Below are 13,543 nucleotides of genomic sequence, written 5' to 3' on the forward strand. Positions count from 1 at the left end.
GTTTCTGCTCCACAACACACTCATTGCCCCAAGCTGATTACTTTAAGGTGCACCTGTTTGATCCAGTGCTGCAGGCTCAAGGTGGCTTCTGTACAACTAAGCCCACCCACACAGGTGACTTAAATATTTTAGTGGCCCCCTGTTACCTGCTTTTGCCGGGTGATCAAATCCCAGTCATCTACAAGCCATGGTTTGAGCTCCTCTGGTATTTTCACCTTCACTTCAACTCTGTTCATAAAAGTTTCTTCCTGAATAATCAAGGATGCAAGAAATAAGACTCACATGTAGACATTGCAGGTTTCAGAGAGTTTATCCTTGGTTCCTGGACTCCGAAAATGAGGCACACAATCCAGGAGGGCCCCCATGATCCTATACACAGAGGCACTAGAGGACACAAATGTCAGGCCCCTGGACAAAGTTACTCTCAACAACACTCTCTGGCAGTGATTTGTTTATTGAGAAGTAAAGATATTTCCAAGCTAAGACAGGTGCTGTGTCAGAACTGAGGTTCTGGTGGGAAAACCAAACAATACAGACTGTTTAAACAAGGCCCCCCTTTCAGTCTCATCCAATCACACTCTGCAATCATCCCACCTAGCTTTTGTGTGCTCTACACACCTACCTGTGAATCTACCACTACGTTATCTCAGACAGCGAGGCAAGCCACTGTGTGACAGAGTGTTGGACTAGATGGGCCATTGGCCTGATCCAACATTGGCTTCTCTTAGGTTCTTAAGCACAGACACTGACCAAGGTCATCTCTAAAAAGGGAGGCAACTTGAGAAGAGGTACATCGCCACTACAACAGAGCCACTCTCACACTCACCCCCCCCCCGCAGGCCTCAACTCCCCAGAAATATGGCATCAGAGAGTCCGAGTTTGACAACAAACCCCTTAGTCACAGTACTGGAAACCACTGCCTGTTTGGCAGATCTCCAAGAAATTCAGCAGAGGGTAGCATCAACAGGCCTTGCAAGCTGTCAGGCAACAGGAGAGGCATACAGCTCCATAACCAAAGCAGCACCAACTGCTGAACTTGGGCCTTTGGGAAGGATAAAGGTGAAATGACGTACTTCCTGTGGCTTCCAGCCCCATCTTCAGCTGCCTGCTTTCTACCAACCAAGCCAAACAATCACGGCTTAAAGCAGTGGGCTGGGGACCTCTAGGTGTGTGTGTGTGTGTGTGTGTCGCAGAGTTGCAGCAAGAGGTGCATGAATTCGTCCAGGCTGGGTGTGTTTTTGCCTTCCCCTACCGGTGCCTCTCCTCCCCGGGGCTTGCCTCTACGGCCGCCATGCCCCTCCAACTATGTGTTGGGCCAGCTGGGCTTCATCTACCAGCCTGTTTGCCACAAGATGACTTTTTAAAATTTAGAATATTTCCCTGTCACCTCTCCAGAGTCCTGCTCGAGGCAGCTTACAATTAAGAACCACGATATTAAAACAGGAGGAGCCAGCCACTCGAAAGCTGGTAAGATAAAACCCCTAATTAAAAGCCTGCATAAAAGAAAACAGAGCAGGCGCCAGGCAAGCCTCAAGGGGGAGGGGCATCCCGAAGGGCAGCGTGATGAAGTGGTTAAGAGCTCTGGACTCTGATGTGGAGAAGCGAGCTTGATTCCCCCCCCCCCCCGTGAAGCTTGCTCGGTCGCCTTGGGACAGCCACAGTTCTCTCTCTCTCTCAGCCCCACCTACCTCACAAGGGGAGAGGAAAAGAAGGCAATTGTAAGCTGCTCTAAGACTCCTTAAGGTAGAGAAAAGCAGGGTATAAAGACCAACTCTTCTTCCTCCTCTTCAAAGGTTAAAGCCACCAAAGAAAATGCCCCGTCTCTACTTGCTGCACCTCCCCAACTGGGCCCACCTGCTCAGAGACCCTTCCAGGCTGAGGACATGGGGTCAGTCTCAACCAGAGCGTCCCCCCGCCCCATGGTTCACCAGCCCAGTCAGGGCTTCTTGCTTACTCATGAGAGAAGGGCCATCGCTAAAGCCCAGGCGGGGCAGGAGCAGCCGGCTATCCCTTGATCAGAATTCTCTCCGCAAGGAACATTTTTATAGCACTTCCATAAGAACATAAGAGAAGCCATGCTGGATCAGGCAGATGGGCCCATCCAGTCCAACAGTCTGTGTCACACCTTGGTCAAAACCCAGGTGCCATCAGGAGGTCCACCAGCGTGGCCAGAACTCAAGAAGCCCTCCCACTTTGGCCCCCCCAAGCCCCAAGAATTCAGAGCATCCCTTGCCCCAGACAGAGTGTTCCATCTATACCTCTGCTCCATGTTTATCCGATCTCCTCTTGAAACTGCCTGCACTTGCAGCCACCCCCCACTTCTTGCAGCAGTGAATTCCATGTGTCAATTACTCTTTAAGTGAGTAACTACTTCCTTTTCTTTGTTCTAATCCTACTGCTCATTAATTTCATGGCATGCCAACGAGTTCTTGTATTGTGAGCAGTGTTCCCTCTAAGCTGAGTTAGTGTGAGCTAGCTCACAGTTTTTTAACCTCCGGCTCACACATTTTTGCCTTAGCTCAGGAAGGATGGCCTCCAGAGCAAACAAATTCATGCAGTAGCCAAATCGCCTGCTCACAACTTTAATGCCAGTAGCTCACAAAGCAGAATTTTTGCTCACAAGACTCCACAGCTTAGAGGGAACATTGACTGAGAGAAATACCCCAGATAAATGGGTTGTACTAAGAGAAGCCTAAAAAGGTGTGTTGTAAAAGAGAAAAAAGGAAAAGGGGTGATTGGATTGAAAAAGGGGTGGTAAAGGGCAAAACAAAATACAGGGAAAAGTACAAAGAGCAACAACAACACAATGAAAAGCAAAATTGTTGGACTAGCTAAGCTAAATACACCTTACCTAGGCTGTAGCAGGTTCTTCAGAGCATGCACAGAGTTCCTTGCACTAACAAGAAGCCGAAGGGGACCTTTAGCCCTACCTGACTTGTGAGCTACTGGCATTAAAGTTGTGAGCAAGTGATTTGACTACTGAATAAATTAGTTTGCTCTGGACCCACCCTTCCTGAGCTAAAACAAAAATCTGTGAGCTGGGGGCTAAAAAACTGTGAGCTAGCTCACACTAACTCAGCTTAGAGGGAACACTACTCTCAGTGTCTTCCCCATGTGTTAGACTGCATGGGTGCTTCTGAGTTTGTTAGAAGGCGTTCCCTAGGGTTTCTCTCCTGGCACTTGGTTACTGCTCTAGTACTGTGGTGGAAGCGTGCCTTCTTAGTAGGTCAGTCCAAATGTTCTTGAGGGGTCCCTGAGTGGTGGCAGCCAGTGGTCTCCAGGGAACCCTTGGACTAAGGGAGTTTCCCAGGAAGGAAACGGACAATTTTCCTCTTCCTACAGTAACAGTAATTACAACAAGAAACTGTTTTGTTCCAAGCATCTGGAATGTATTTTCCCCCAAAGGTACGTAGTGTCAGCTAGTGCTGCCATGTAATGGAATCTGGAGGGGGTGCTTGGCCTCCTCATCTCCTCAGTCTCTCTGCTCAACCCCCCCCCCGCGTGTCTCTTGATCTGCCTGGTGGCCTTGAAGGGCTGCCTCTGCCTAGAATGCTTTTCCGGCGGGGAACATAACAGCTGCTTTTATCCCGCGCTCACAGGTGCTTGCTTATTGGGCTTAACACATCAGGGGGTCTGGTTTGAAGGGGGTATAACTGTAACCACCATTTTGGTACCCGCCATTCCTGACATGAGAGCTCAGGGTATCTCCAGTACTCAATAAACAGAAACTTATGAAGGAACGTTGAGTGTTTGTTTGGAAGCCTGACATGTAGACGCTATTATGATCAGGGCTATTTTTGGGCAGGAACGCACAGGAATGGAGTTCCAGCTGGCTCCCAAGTTGGCCACGCCCAGCAGGAACTCATTAGCATAATAGGCCACACCCAACAGCAGAAACACATTAGACTTGGCTACATTAGGGGCGTGTGGCCTAACATGCAAAGGAGTTCCTGCTACAAAAAAAGCCCTGGCAAGGTCAACATAATAAGAAGCAAAAGGTGGGTGTGGCTGGATGACCACACTTCTGGTAACATGGGGGTGTGGCCTAGTATGCTAATGAGCTGTGCTGTCAGGGGTGTGGCCTAATATGCTAATGGGTTTCTGCTGTTGGGTGTGGCCTATTATGCTAATGAGTTCCTGCTGGGCTTTTTCTACAAAAAAAGCCCTGGTTATGATTAATATATCTCAGTAGCTCTATGTCATCATGTGTTTTCTCTATCAACCAATACTAATAGTACAACTATTATCAAGTGGGGGGGGGGGTGTCTGCAAAGATCCTTGACATTAAAAAAGGTGGTTTTCAGACAAAAAAAGGTTGGGAACCACTGGCTTAGAGGATACAGACAAGTATAAAGCCATAAGCTCTTCCCAGACAGCTGAGAAGCCCCAGGAAGTTCTTCTGGGAGATTGCTATGCATGTAGCCACTTCCCCCGGGATTTTATCGAGGGGGGGGCTAGGGGGACCCTAACCCTAACCCACAGTGCATACTTTATTTTTCATATTGACAAAATAGAGAGAATTCTTCCACAAAAAGCCTGGACAGAATCTGTCTCCTCACAGGCAACCTTTCAAAGGGCCGATGTGAGAGGAAGCCGCACAAGGCTGTAAATGCCCTGAAGGCAGAGCCACGGCAACCGAGTGGTGTGCCAAATAAAGCAGAAGAAGTAGTAGACACTACAGAATACCTTATTTGCACTTCCTGCTTCACTCTCGTCCCTCCTGATTGGTCTGTCAACTTAGGCGGCCAATCAGAACAGGTGCCACATAATCCTAGCAAGCAATGGTACCTAACACAAGGCTCGGGCATTAGCTGCATTCAGTACAAATAACTCTTCATATTGAGAACCAATATTCACAAAAATAGCAATTACAATAAGACAAGACAGACTAGACTGAAAGCCCCAGGTGAGACAAATGCTTACGCTTTCGACGGTGGGATCTACTCGAGCCCGTTTTTTCCTGGGAGGTTGAGGGTTTTCACTGGTACTGCTGCCTTCCCCGATCCCAGGATCTAAACGCACATAACGTAACAATCACGTCTGATCTTTTTAGCCGATAGTCAGGCAGCCACAGTTTAAGGAATTACATTGTGCAGAACTGGAAGTCTAGCCCAAACCACACACTGGTCCTAACGTCACACGAGCCCTTACAGAACAGCCACTGGAATGCTTTGGGTGGCGGCCTAGTTTCCAAGTGCTTGGCATCGCTTAGAGCTGCTTGATGGGCAGTTTTGAGGGCCAAATTGCTCAGTTAGATTGATTTAGAACATTTTTGGTCAACTGAAAAAGTACACCACTAATCAGGTACTACATTGAAGCGTTATTACTACAAACACTCAGAAACTGTGAGAGGCAAGTACCGTCTTGAAAGGCATTCCCCAGTTCTCTTGCACACAGGTGGACACAATTCTAGTTACTACAACATACACTTATACCTGAATATGCTTTTTTCCAAAACAGGACTCAGTGTGATCTGTGCCTGTACATATTATCCTGTTATATAACTTCTGTATCATTTAGTATGCCACATTAGTACTTAATATTTGCAGCTTTGTTCTAAACCTTCATTTGTTTTAATTTCCACAGCCCTAATCCTATTACGCTGATTACTGGAAGCCCCACTGCATTGATTGCATTGACTTACACTGTATAATCCACCGTGAGTCTCAGCTAAGGCGGACTATAAATACAAATAACTAAAATATTGTCAATAGCTTAAGGAAACATAGATGGCTGTGAATTAGCGAAAGGCATATGGTGCAGCCACCTTACAGAGGCTATTCCCACGTATGTGGAACTACTGATTTTTGTTCCATGAGGGAAGAAGAGACAGACACGAGTGCAGTCAGCAAAAATTTCATCTCTGCAGAACATCAATATGAGAGTCTTCCAGAGAGAAGTGTCCCCCTGAGATATACAGGCTAGCTTCAAAGACGTCACACATTTGCTTGCTCATGGCGAGCGTGACTGTGCTCACAGTGCTTCCACGACTGGCCCCCGCCCCCGGAATGTAACCGAAAGCTTCCGGTTTAAGAAGACTTTTCAGTCAAGTTCCGCTTTGCTGCAACCTCCAAGCACTGGCACCTGAACGAGGTGGAATTCGGAATCCAGGCTTGTAGGGAGGACACAATTAACAGTTTTATGTGAAGCTGCCCCAGACCTCAATGGCAGAACACCTTATATGAACTCCCGTAATTCCTTTGTGATCACAAACATATCTCTCAAGCGATACATATGATCTTGAAACTGGCTGCTACCAGCTTTTCAAACCAGTCATACAGTTTCCCTCCGCAAGCCACACATTTGCTTTGCCCGTCACTTCCGTTATAGAAGCGCCGTGCAAGGCTGGTTGAACAGTGAGAATCTCACAAAGCTGGTACAGGGACAGATTAAAAATGTAGAAGAGTCTTACTTTTCTGTTTGTTCTTTTTTGTTTTCCTGTCAAAAGAGAAGAGAACATTATTGCAAATGCAAGGGAAATCCCAGTCCTGCTCTCTTAAACCCCCATTTCATACCTTCAAGCTCAAGCACAAGACCTATTACAGCGCCAGCCAACAGCCATTTAACCAAGCAACTCCCCACTTGGGGTTCAAGGCTGGTCAGGCCCAATACTTCAAGGAAGGCTAGCCACGGGGAGAAGTGCTGACAGACAAAGAATATTAAAGAAGCAGCTTTGTGGATGCCAGAGAAGAGTGAGGAGAAAATGATTTCTTCCTTTGCAAAGTTAATAAACTGCACATCCCCTGCCCTGCCTACAGATGAATTAATCAAAAACTTATTTCAGCCACCTTGCAAATATTTTAAATTGAGAGTACAGTATATAAATATGTGAAGAGCGTGGTCCGATGTGGAGTTACTCCAGTTTAAGCTCACTTAAACCAACGTGCTTAGATTGGACTGCCACTGTGCGAAATTGTCCTGTCAATAAAATAACTGGCACTCAAAGAAAAGCCATCTTGCAGGAAAACTCCCTTGCCACCCCCACACTGGACAAAAAGAGACGCAGTTTCAGCCAAGGCTAGAAACTCCTGAGCAATATGGCAAAATCTCTCGTAAGCAGGGGTCATTTCCTGTGCGAGCGCACAGGAGTGGAGCTCCGGCATTAAGGAGCCCAGGGGGCGGGCACATGCAACAAGCCCCACCCCCTGCTCCCAGCAGCCCTCAGTCAGACCACGAGGAGCAAGCAGAAGCCAAGTAAATTGCAGAGCCCCCCCTGGCCCGCCTTCAGGTACGAGCTCTCCCTCCCCTGTGAGGGCAGATCTGCACGTGTCCCCCCCCATAGCTAGCAATCCAAAACAGTCCAGTGGCACCTTTAAGACCAAGTTTTATTTAGGTACAAGCTCTCCCTCCTCTGCGAGGACAGATCTGCACGTTCACCCCCCCCGGCAATAGCTAGCAATCCAAAACAGTCCAGTGGAGCCTGAGCAGTGGGTGTTGCCTTCTGACACACTTCCGGTGATGCCAGGGGGTGTGGTACATGCAAATGAGTTATGCTAATGAGCTCCTGCACCTCTTTTCCTACGAAATGACCCCTGCCTGTAAGGCAAGTGTTTATCACCCAGACCTGGCCAAGCCCTCCACCTCCAGGGCCCAGCATGGCAAAGGCAGAGTTTGCGGATGACATCGGTTGCCTCCCACAACTCCAGGGCTTCAAAGAGTGACACCCCCCTCAGCACCTCTGAGCTACTGGCAAATGTGCAGCAAGTGACAGAGGGTGGATCTCTTTTTAAGAACCCTTCGACCATGACTGAGAACCCCACAATAGCTGCTTGAGCAAGTGAGGAAACACATAATTCGTCCTCTTCTGCAAGCTCTGGGGAGGAGTGACAGCGCCCCAGTACAACCACATCGTATGGGAAGAGAGAGATGTTCAGCAACTACGCAAGGAAATCTGGGTGCTTCAGGATGAAGATCCTGGTGTGACAATCCATCCTTAACTCACCGCGTCGATATTGCAGGGGTCTCCAAACCGCAAACTGTATGCGCTCCATCTCGTCTGAAAAATCTAGGTACAATGGGGGGTTGAGTTAAGGAGAGTGTCAGACCTGACGTGCGGAGCCTTTAAGAGAATGCAGTTAAGCTTCAAAGTTACAACCTTATTCAACATAACCCTGGGAGGCAGGACGGTTTGGCTTAGACCGTGTTATTTCCATCTTCCCTTACCTTTGACCGTGTAGTGAAAAGACCAGCTAGACTGAGAGCTGGCATATCCCATCTATTCCTCCACGGAAACAGAAAGCCAAAGTAACACCAGGGTAGCCCAGCTGCCCTGCCCCCCTCCCAATAAACAAAACACTCAAAAACATGCCCAAGAGCCAGCTAGTTTGCTTCAAAGTCATACTGTTACAACGATGCAGCTCTTGACACTGGTTTCCTCAGTGGGGCTGTTTAGCAAGTAAAAGAACACACAGGAACCGTGCAGCACTCCGGAAGCCTAACAGAGTCTACGTGGAGGATTTGTTACCACCAGGCACCCCCACTCCAGGGAAACCTGCTGTGCCAGCATACCCTTCAGCTCAGTGTTCAAAAAAGATCCATTTGGAAAGGGGCTTCTTCAAAACCAAGTCAGGTCTGAAAGGGGGCCTTGAATCTGCGGGAAGCTGAACCCACTTGCCTGTTCCTCAACAGCTCACAAAAGGGCACACAGGTTTAACTGCTGACGTCCTATTAGAGTAGAAGGGAGTTAAGCAATTTATATCCAGGCCTAGAATTGGGAACCCCCTTCCCGCTGGAACCTAAATGTGAGGCCACTGCAGCTCACAGGTCTGTCTTGCAAAGCACCTGTTGACTCTCCCTTTCTACAGGTCTTTGTAAATTAAATCTGACACACTAATCAGTAAAGAAAAGCTGGCAGTGTCCCCATATGCACAATTTGGAGATTTGCAAATAGGCCCACCAGGATTTTCAGAACCTTTTGTCCTTGAGAGAAAAAACAGTGAAAAAGAGAGACATGGAGAGTTTCTTACACGTCAACATTTTTCTGCTGGAGACCGGATGCCTTCTTGCCTGGAGCAGCCCCTCTCATCTTTCCTTCTGCATACTGTTCCCTTGAAAAACAAGTTGAGCAAAAAGATTAGAGGCGTAGCCACACCTTTCTACCCTGGAAATGGGCTAAAAAGCATGCTAATGAACTCTCATAAATCTGGAGTTCTTATGACTAGCCACTGGATGAACTGGATGCGCGTAACTGCCAGGCAAACATTGCCTACTTTTTCCTTTTGTTACTTAGCTGGGTCTCAACTCATGTTGACAGATACTTGCCCCAATGGCCCCTGCCTCTCTGCCCCTCCCACTCTTCATCCTTCACTCACTAACCTTATAGCCATCTTCCAACATACAGCTCCCTGTCACTCATAAGCTCAAATCAAATATCACTGATCAATCCATTCGTGACGAGCACAAACCTACCGTGTTTCCCCGAAAATAAGACACTGTCTTATATTTATTTTTTCTCAAGAAGACACACTAGGGCTTATACCACAAATCCATAGAAATCCTCCTAGGGCTTATTTTTTGGGTAGGCCTTATTTTTGGGGAAACAGGGTAGTTTTGATTTTTTTTTGTGTTTGTATGTGTGCGCATGTGCATTTATCTGCACCTGGAAGTCATGTTGACCTCTGGTGACCAGCCCCTACTGGGGGACTGGAGGATATTCAGACGGGTGGCTGAATAACCAACACAGCTGACCACCAGGAACTATCTGTCCTCCCAAGTTGTATTCCAAGGAAGTCTCCCATCCAAGTACTCACCACAGTCGACCCTGCTTAGCTTCCGAGATCTCACGAGATCGGGCTTGGCTGAGCTGTCCAGGTCAGGGCAAACCTAGTTATTTGTTATGCTTGTGCATCCCTCCTCTCGCCCCTTGTGTGGCATGCAGAGACCAAAGATTTCAACTAGATCCGAGCAGCCATGGTGTCGGGAGTGTGGGCCCCTCCACTAATTTAGGTTTGTTTCCTTCTTGGGTTTCACAAGAGACAAGGGGGAGGGAGCACGCAGGTTCACATTAATCACAAGACACCTTTATTTGAAACATCCAAGGTGAACTTTAACGTATGCCTTTCTGCAATCCAAATGAAAGCACATACGAGAAGAAGGGGATCAGTGTGCAGTCACCTGTTCACTGTCTCATAGAGGCCTAAAGGTCATCATCCAATCCCACAACTTGCGAAGGAAGAGGACGGAAAGACCAGTGCAAGCCCCAGGTACACAACAAACATAAGACACCGTTGAAAATACTTAATTGTTCAAGGAATAAGGAAAATTATTTTTCAGAAACCATGAAAATCCCATGATTAGAACCAAAACCTAGCCTCTTGATGTTGTACAATAAAATTCTAAGAACACTGTTTTAATGAACATCAGTAAATTTCCAAAGGCAGCAGCCAAAATGATAAAACCTCATGACACTTCAAGCTTTGCATCTAACAAAGAGGGTCATGGCTCACAAAAAGCTGATGTCACAGTATAAGTCTTCAAAACTCCGCAAGACAGATGCACAAATACTGTACAGCAGGCCTCTATTATCCCGTCAGACAGGTTTTAATCATCATTCTTCTACTGGTTGAAAACTGCACCAGGCAGTCAAAAATGAAGCTGCTATCATTGTACTTTCCTCATACTGAGAAATACACAGAGTCGCTTAGGCAACACTATCACCAAGTGAAGCCTTGGCAGACATCTCGAAGCAGAGGGCAGAAACAGTCTGCCAAACCGCACACTAGACTGAAGTCAAACATGGACTCTGATGGGACTGAAGAATGTAGAAAAAGTGTGTTGTACTAAGGGAAGAGCCACAAAGGATGTGATGCATGGAATTTTGTCTTTTGCTCACCAGGCACGTGCTCATAAGTTACCCTTCGTTAAATGATTAAAATCAGGAACTCCGAAGCTTCAGAGCTTTAGTGACACAAGAGATTTTTCTTCGTGACAATGAAGATCCAGACCCCTCTGATCTGGACATAAACTGGCACACGGAGAACATACTGGGCAGAGGGGACAAGAGCGTCTTTCCCTATTCTCCTTGCCCCGGGCACCTCTGAGGATATGTCAGGTGTGCAGAACATGCTCTCCCAGTTCTCCTGGAGACCAGCAAGTGACATGCTTCCTATTGTAAAGAGGGGCACCTTGCATCCGAGAAGCCTGTGGGAATTCAGAGATGACAGGTGGTGACAGGGGTGGGGTTCATTTTCTTTTTGGCTCTGGCACCGGCCTGGTGGAACACTCTCCTGAGTGAGATCAGGGCCCTGAGGGATCTGCTTCAGTTCCACAGGGCCTGTAAAATGGAGGTGTTTCACCAGGCCTTTGAAGCAATAGGTGTCTCATCATTTTGGCCTCCCCTGCTCTCCCTCCCCCCCACATAGCTTATTCAGTAACTCTGGGGCGTGTTCGCCCACCACCCTCTTGAATCTTGGGCATTTTATAGACCTGTGAGCCCTCGCGGGATACTAACATTTTTAAATTATTGAACCGCAGAATGTTTTTACTGCTTTATCTGTATTCTTAGTATGTTGTGAGCAATGCTCCATCCAGCTAAGCTGTGGAGTCTTGTGAGCAAAAATTCTATTCTGTGAGCCACTGGCATTAAAGTTGTGAGCGAGCGATTTGGCTACTGAATAAATTAGTTTGCTCTGGAGCCATCCTTCCTGAGCCAAGACAAAAATCTGTAAGCCAGAAGCTAAAATATTGTGAGCTAGCTCACACTAACTCAGAGGGAACACTGGCTGTGAGCTGCCCTGAGTCCTGCATGCATGGAAGGGCGTGATAAAAATCCAAACAATAAATTAATAACTTTACGCCTCCAGGATGCAAGGCGGAGCAGCAGAATTTACCTGCCACCCCTTACATAAAAAAAAGCAAGACCCACCAGTGCTAAACACCACACACACATTTCTCACAAGCTCACTACTAATAAATGATGCTTACTGATTGGCCTTCTGAAGTTCTTTCTGCTTCTGCAGATTGGTGTCGACGTATTTGAGCACTCTGCTCTCTGGAACCCATTCATCCCAGCTGGAAAAGCAGAAGGGACACAGTTTTAAGAGCTGATGCCCAGCTGGCAAACTGACAACTTCCACAAAACCAGCTTTGCTTTGCGACCACGTGTGGTCTCACAGACCCATAAGCGACCCACCTCCTGACAGAAACAGTCTTTTCTCCAGCAGCAGGGGAAGAACTCAGAGCCTGTATGGTTTGCAAGTTTTCACAGCCTACGTGTTTTGCCCAAAGAGTTTGGGCTGACGAGCCCACCGTAGCAGCGAACATCTAGCCCTGATTGAGCTAGTCAGCGATCCGCTGCTCTCCAAAGGCCTCAGGGAGAGGTCTTTCCCAGCTCCGTTGCCCTTTCGCTTGGCAATCAGAGTGGACGGATAATTGAACTTGGATACGCTGTGCATGGAGAGTGAGGCTCCCCCCCACAGTACAGCCGCGGCCTGCCAGTAAGGCACCCTTGGCAACCTTGGAAGGGCTTCTTCACCTTACCGAGGGAGCAAGCAGCGCCAGCGAAAGGATTCTGGGCAACTGAGATGAAGGGAGATGCTCTGCCCACTCTCTGCTGTGGGAAATGGAAGAAGGCCTGCCGGGGTGCATCCTTCTAGGCTGTGCAGGTGAGTGGCCGCTCATTAACACAGGAAGCCCTGCTCAGCAGCAATATGGAGCCGCACACAATACTGCACTGCCCGTTGCCCGTTTTAAGATTACAGCGGTCATATTCTGCTCACGATATGAACCTCTCTGCTCAGTAGGGATAAAGAAATTAGAGGGAACATTGGCTGGTACCCTCGGCCACGGCCTGGGTGAAGAAGAGATTGGATTTATACCCTCCTAGCCGAAGGAGTCTCAGAGCGGCTTACAATCCCTTCCCTTCCCCATGACAGACACCCTGTGAGGTAAGTGTGGCCAAGAGAGCTCTTTCGAGGACTGCCCTTGAGAGAACAGCTCTGAAAGAACTTGTGACTGACCCAAGGTCACCCCAGTAGCTGCAGGTGGAGGAGTGGGGAATCAAACCCGGTTCTCCCAGATTAGAGTCCGTACTCCTAACCACTATACAAATCTGCTCAGGATGTGAACTGCTCCGCTTGGAGGGGGGGGGGGGAATCAAAGGGAACAGTGACTGGCACCCCTGGCCATGGCTGGGGGAGGAGGAGGAGATTGGATGTATACCCCGCCCTTCACTCAGAGTCTCAGAGCAGTTTACAATCCCCTTCCCCTCCCCATGACAGACACCCTGTGAGGTAAGTGTGGCCAAGAGAGCTCTTTTGAGGACTGCCCTTGAGAGAACAGCTCTGAGAGAACTTGCGACTGACCCAAGGTCACCCCAGCAGCTGCATATGGAGGAGTGGGGAACCCAGATCAGAGTCTGTGCCTCTAACCATGACACCAATCTGCTCATGACCTGAAGTGCTCCACTCAGTGTGTGTGTGTGTGCAAATCAGAGGGCACACTGGCCAGCACTCGGCCACGGCCTGGATGAAGAAGAAGAGGAGACCGGATTTATACCTCGCCCTTCACTCGGAGTCTCAGAGCGGCTTACAATGCCCTTGAGAGA

General features: G+C 48.2%; 1 protein-coding gene across 1 annotated transcript in view; it reads right to left on the minus strand.

Annotated features, from left to right (window-relative positions):
- The window catches only part of LOC107116558 (mortality factor 4-like protein 1), a 20,226-nt gene extending 8,217 nt beyond the window's left edge, over nucleotides 1-12,009 (minus strand). The window contains 8 exon segments of the mRNA XM_015418493.1: nucleotides 147-248; nucleotides 4,924-5,012; nucleotides 6,413-6,438; nucleotides 7,943-8,005; nucleotides 8,967-9,047; nucleotides 11,124-11,139; nucleotides 11,923-11,941; nucleotides 11,944-12,009. Coding sequence (XP_015273979.1) covers nucleotides 147-248; nucleotides 4,924-5,012; nucleotides 6,413-6,438; nucleotides 7,943-8,005; nucleotides 8,967-9,047; nucleotides 11,124-11,139; nucleotides 11,923-11,941; nucleotides 11,944-12,000 — 453 coding nt within the window. The 5' untranslated portion in view covers nucleotides 12,001-12,009.
- Nucleotides 12,010-13,543: the final 1,534 nt, after the last annotated feature.

This window comes from Gekko japonicus, unplaced genomic scaffold (genome assembly GCF_001447785.1).
Source record: "Gekko japonicus isolate JY-2015 unplaced genomic scaffold, Gekko_japonicus_V1.1 scaffold275, whole genome shotgun sequence".
NCBI classification, from domain to species: domain Eukaryota; kingdom Metazoa; phylum Chordata; class Lepidosauria; order Squamata; family Gekkonidae; genus Gekko; species Gekko japonicus.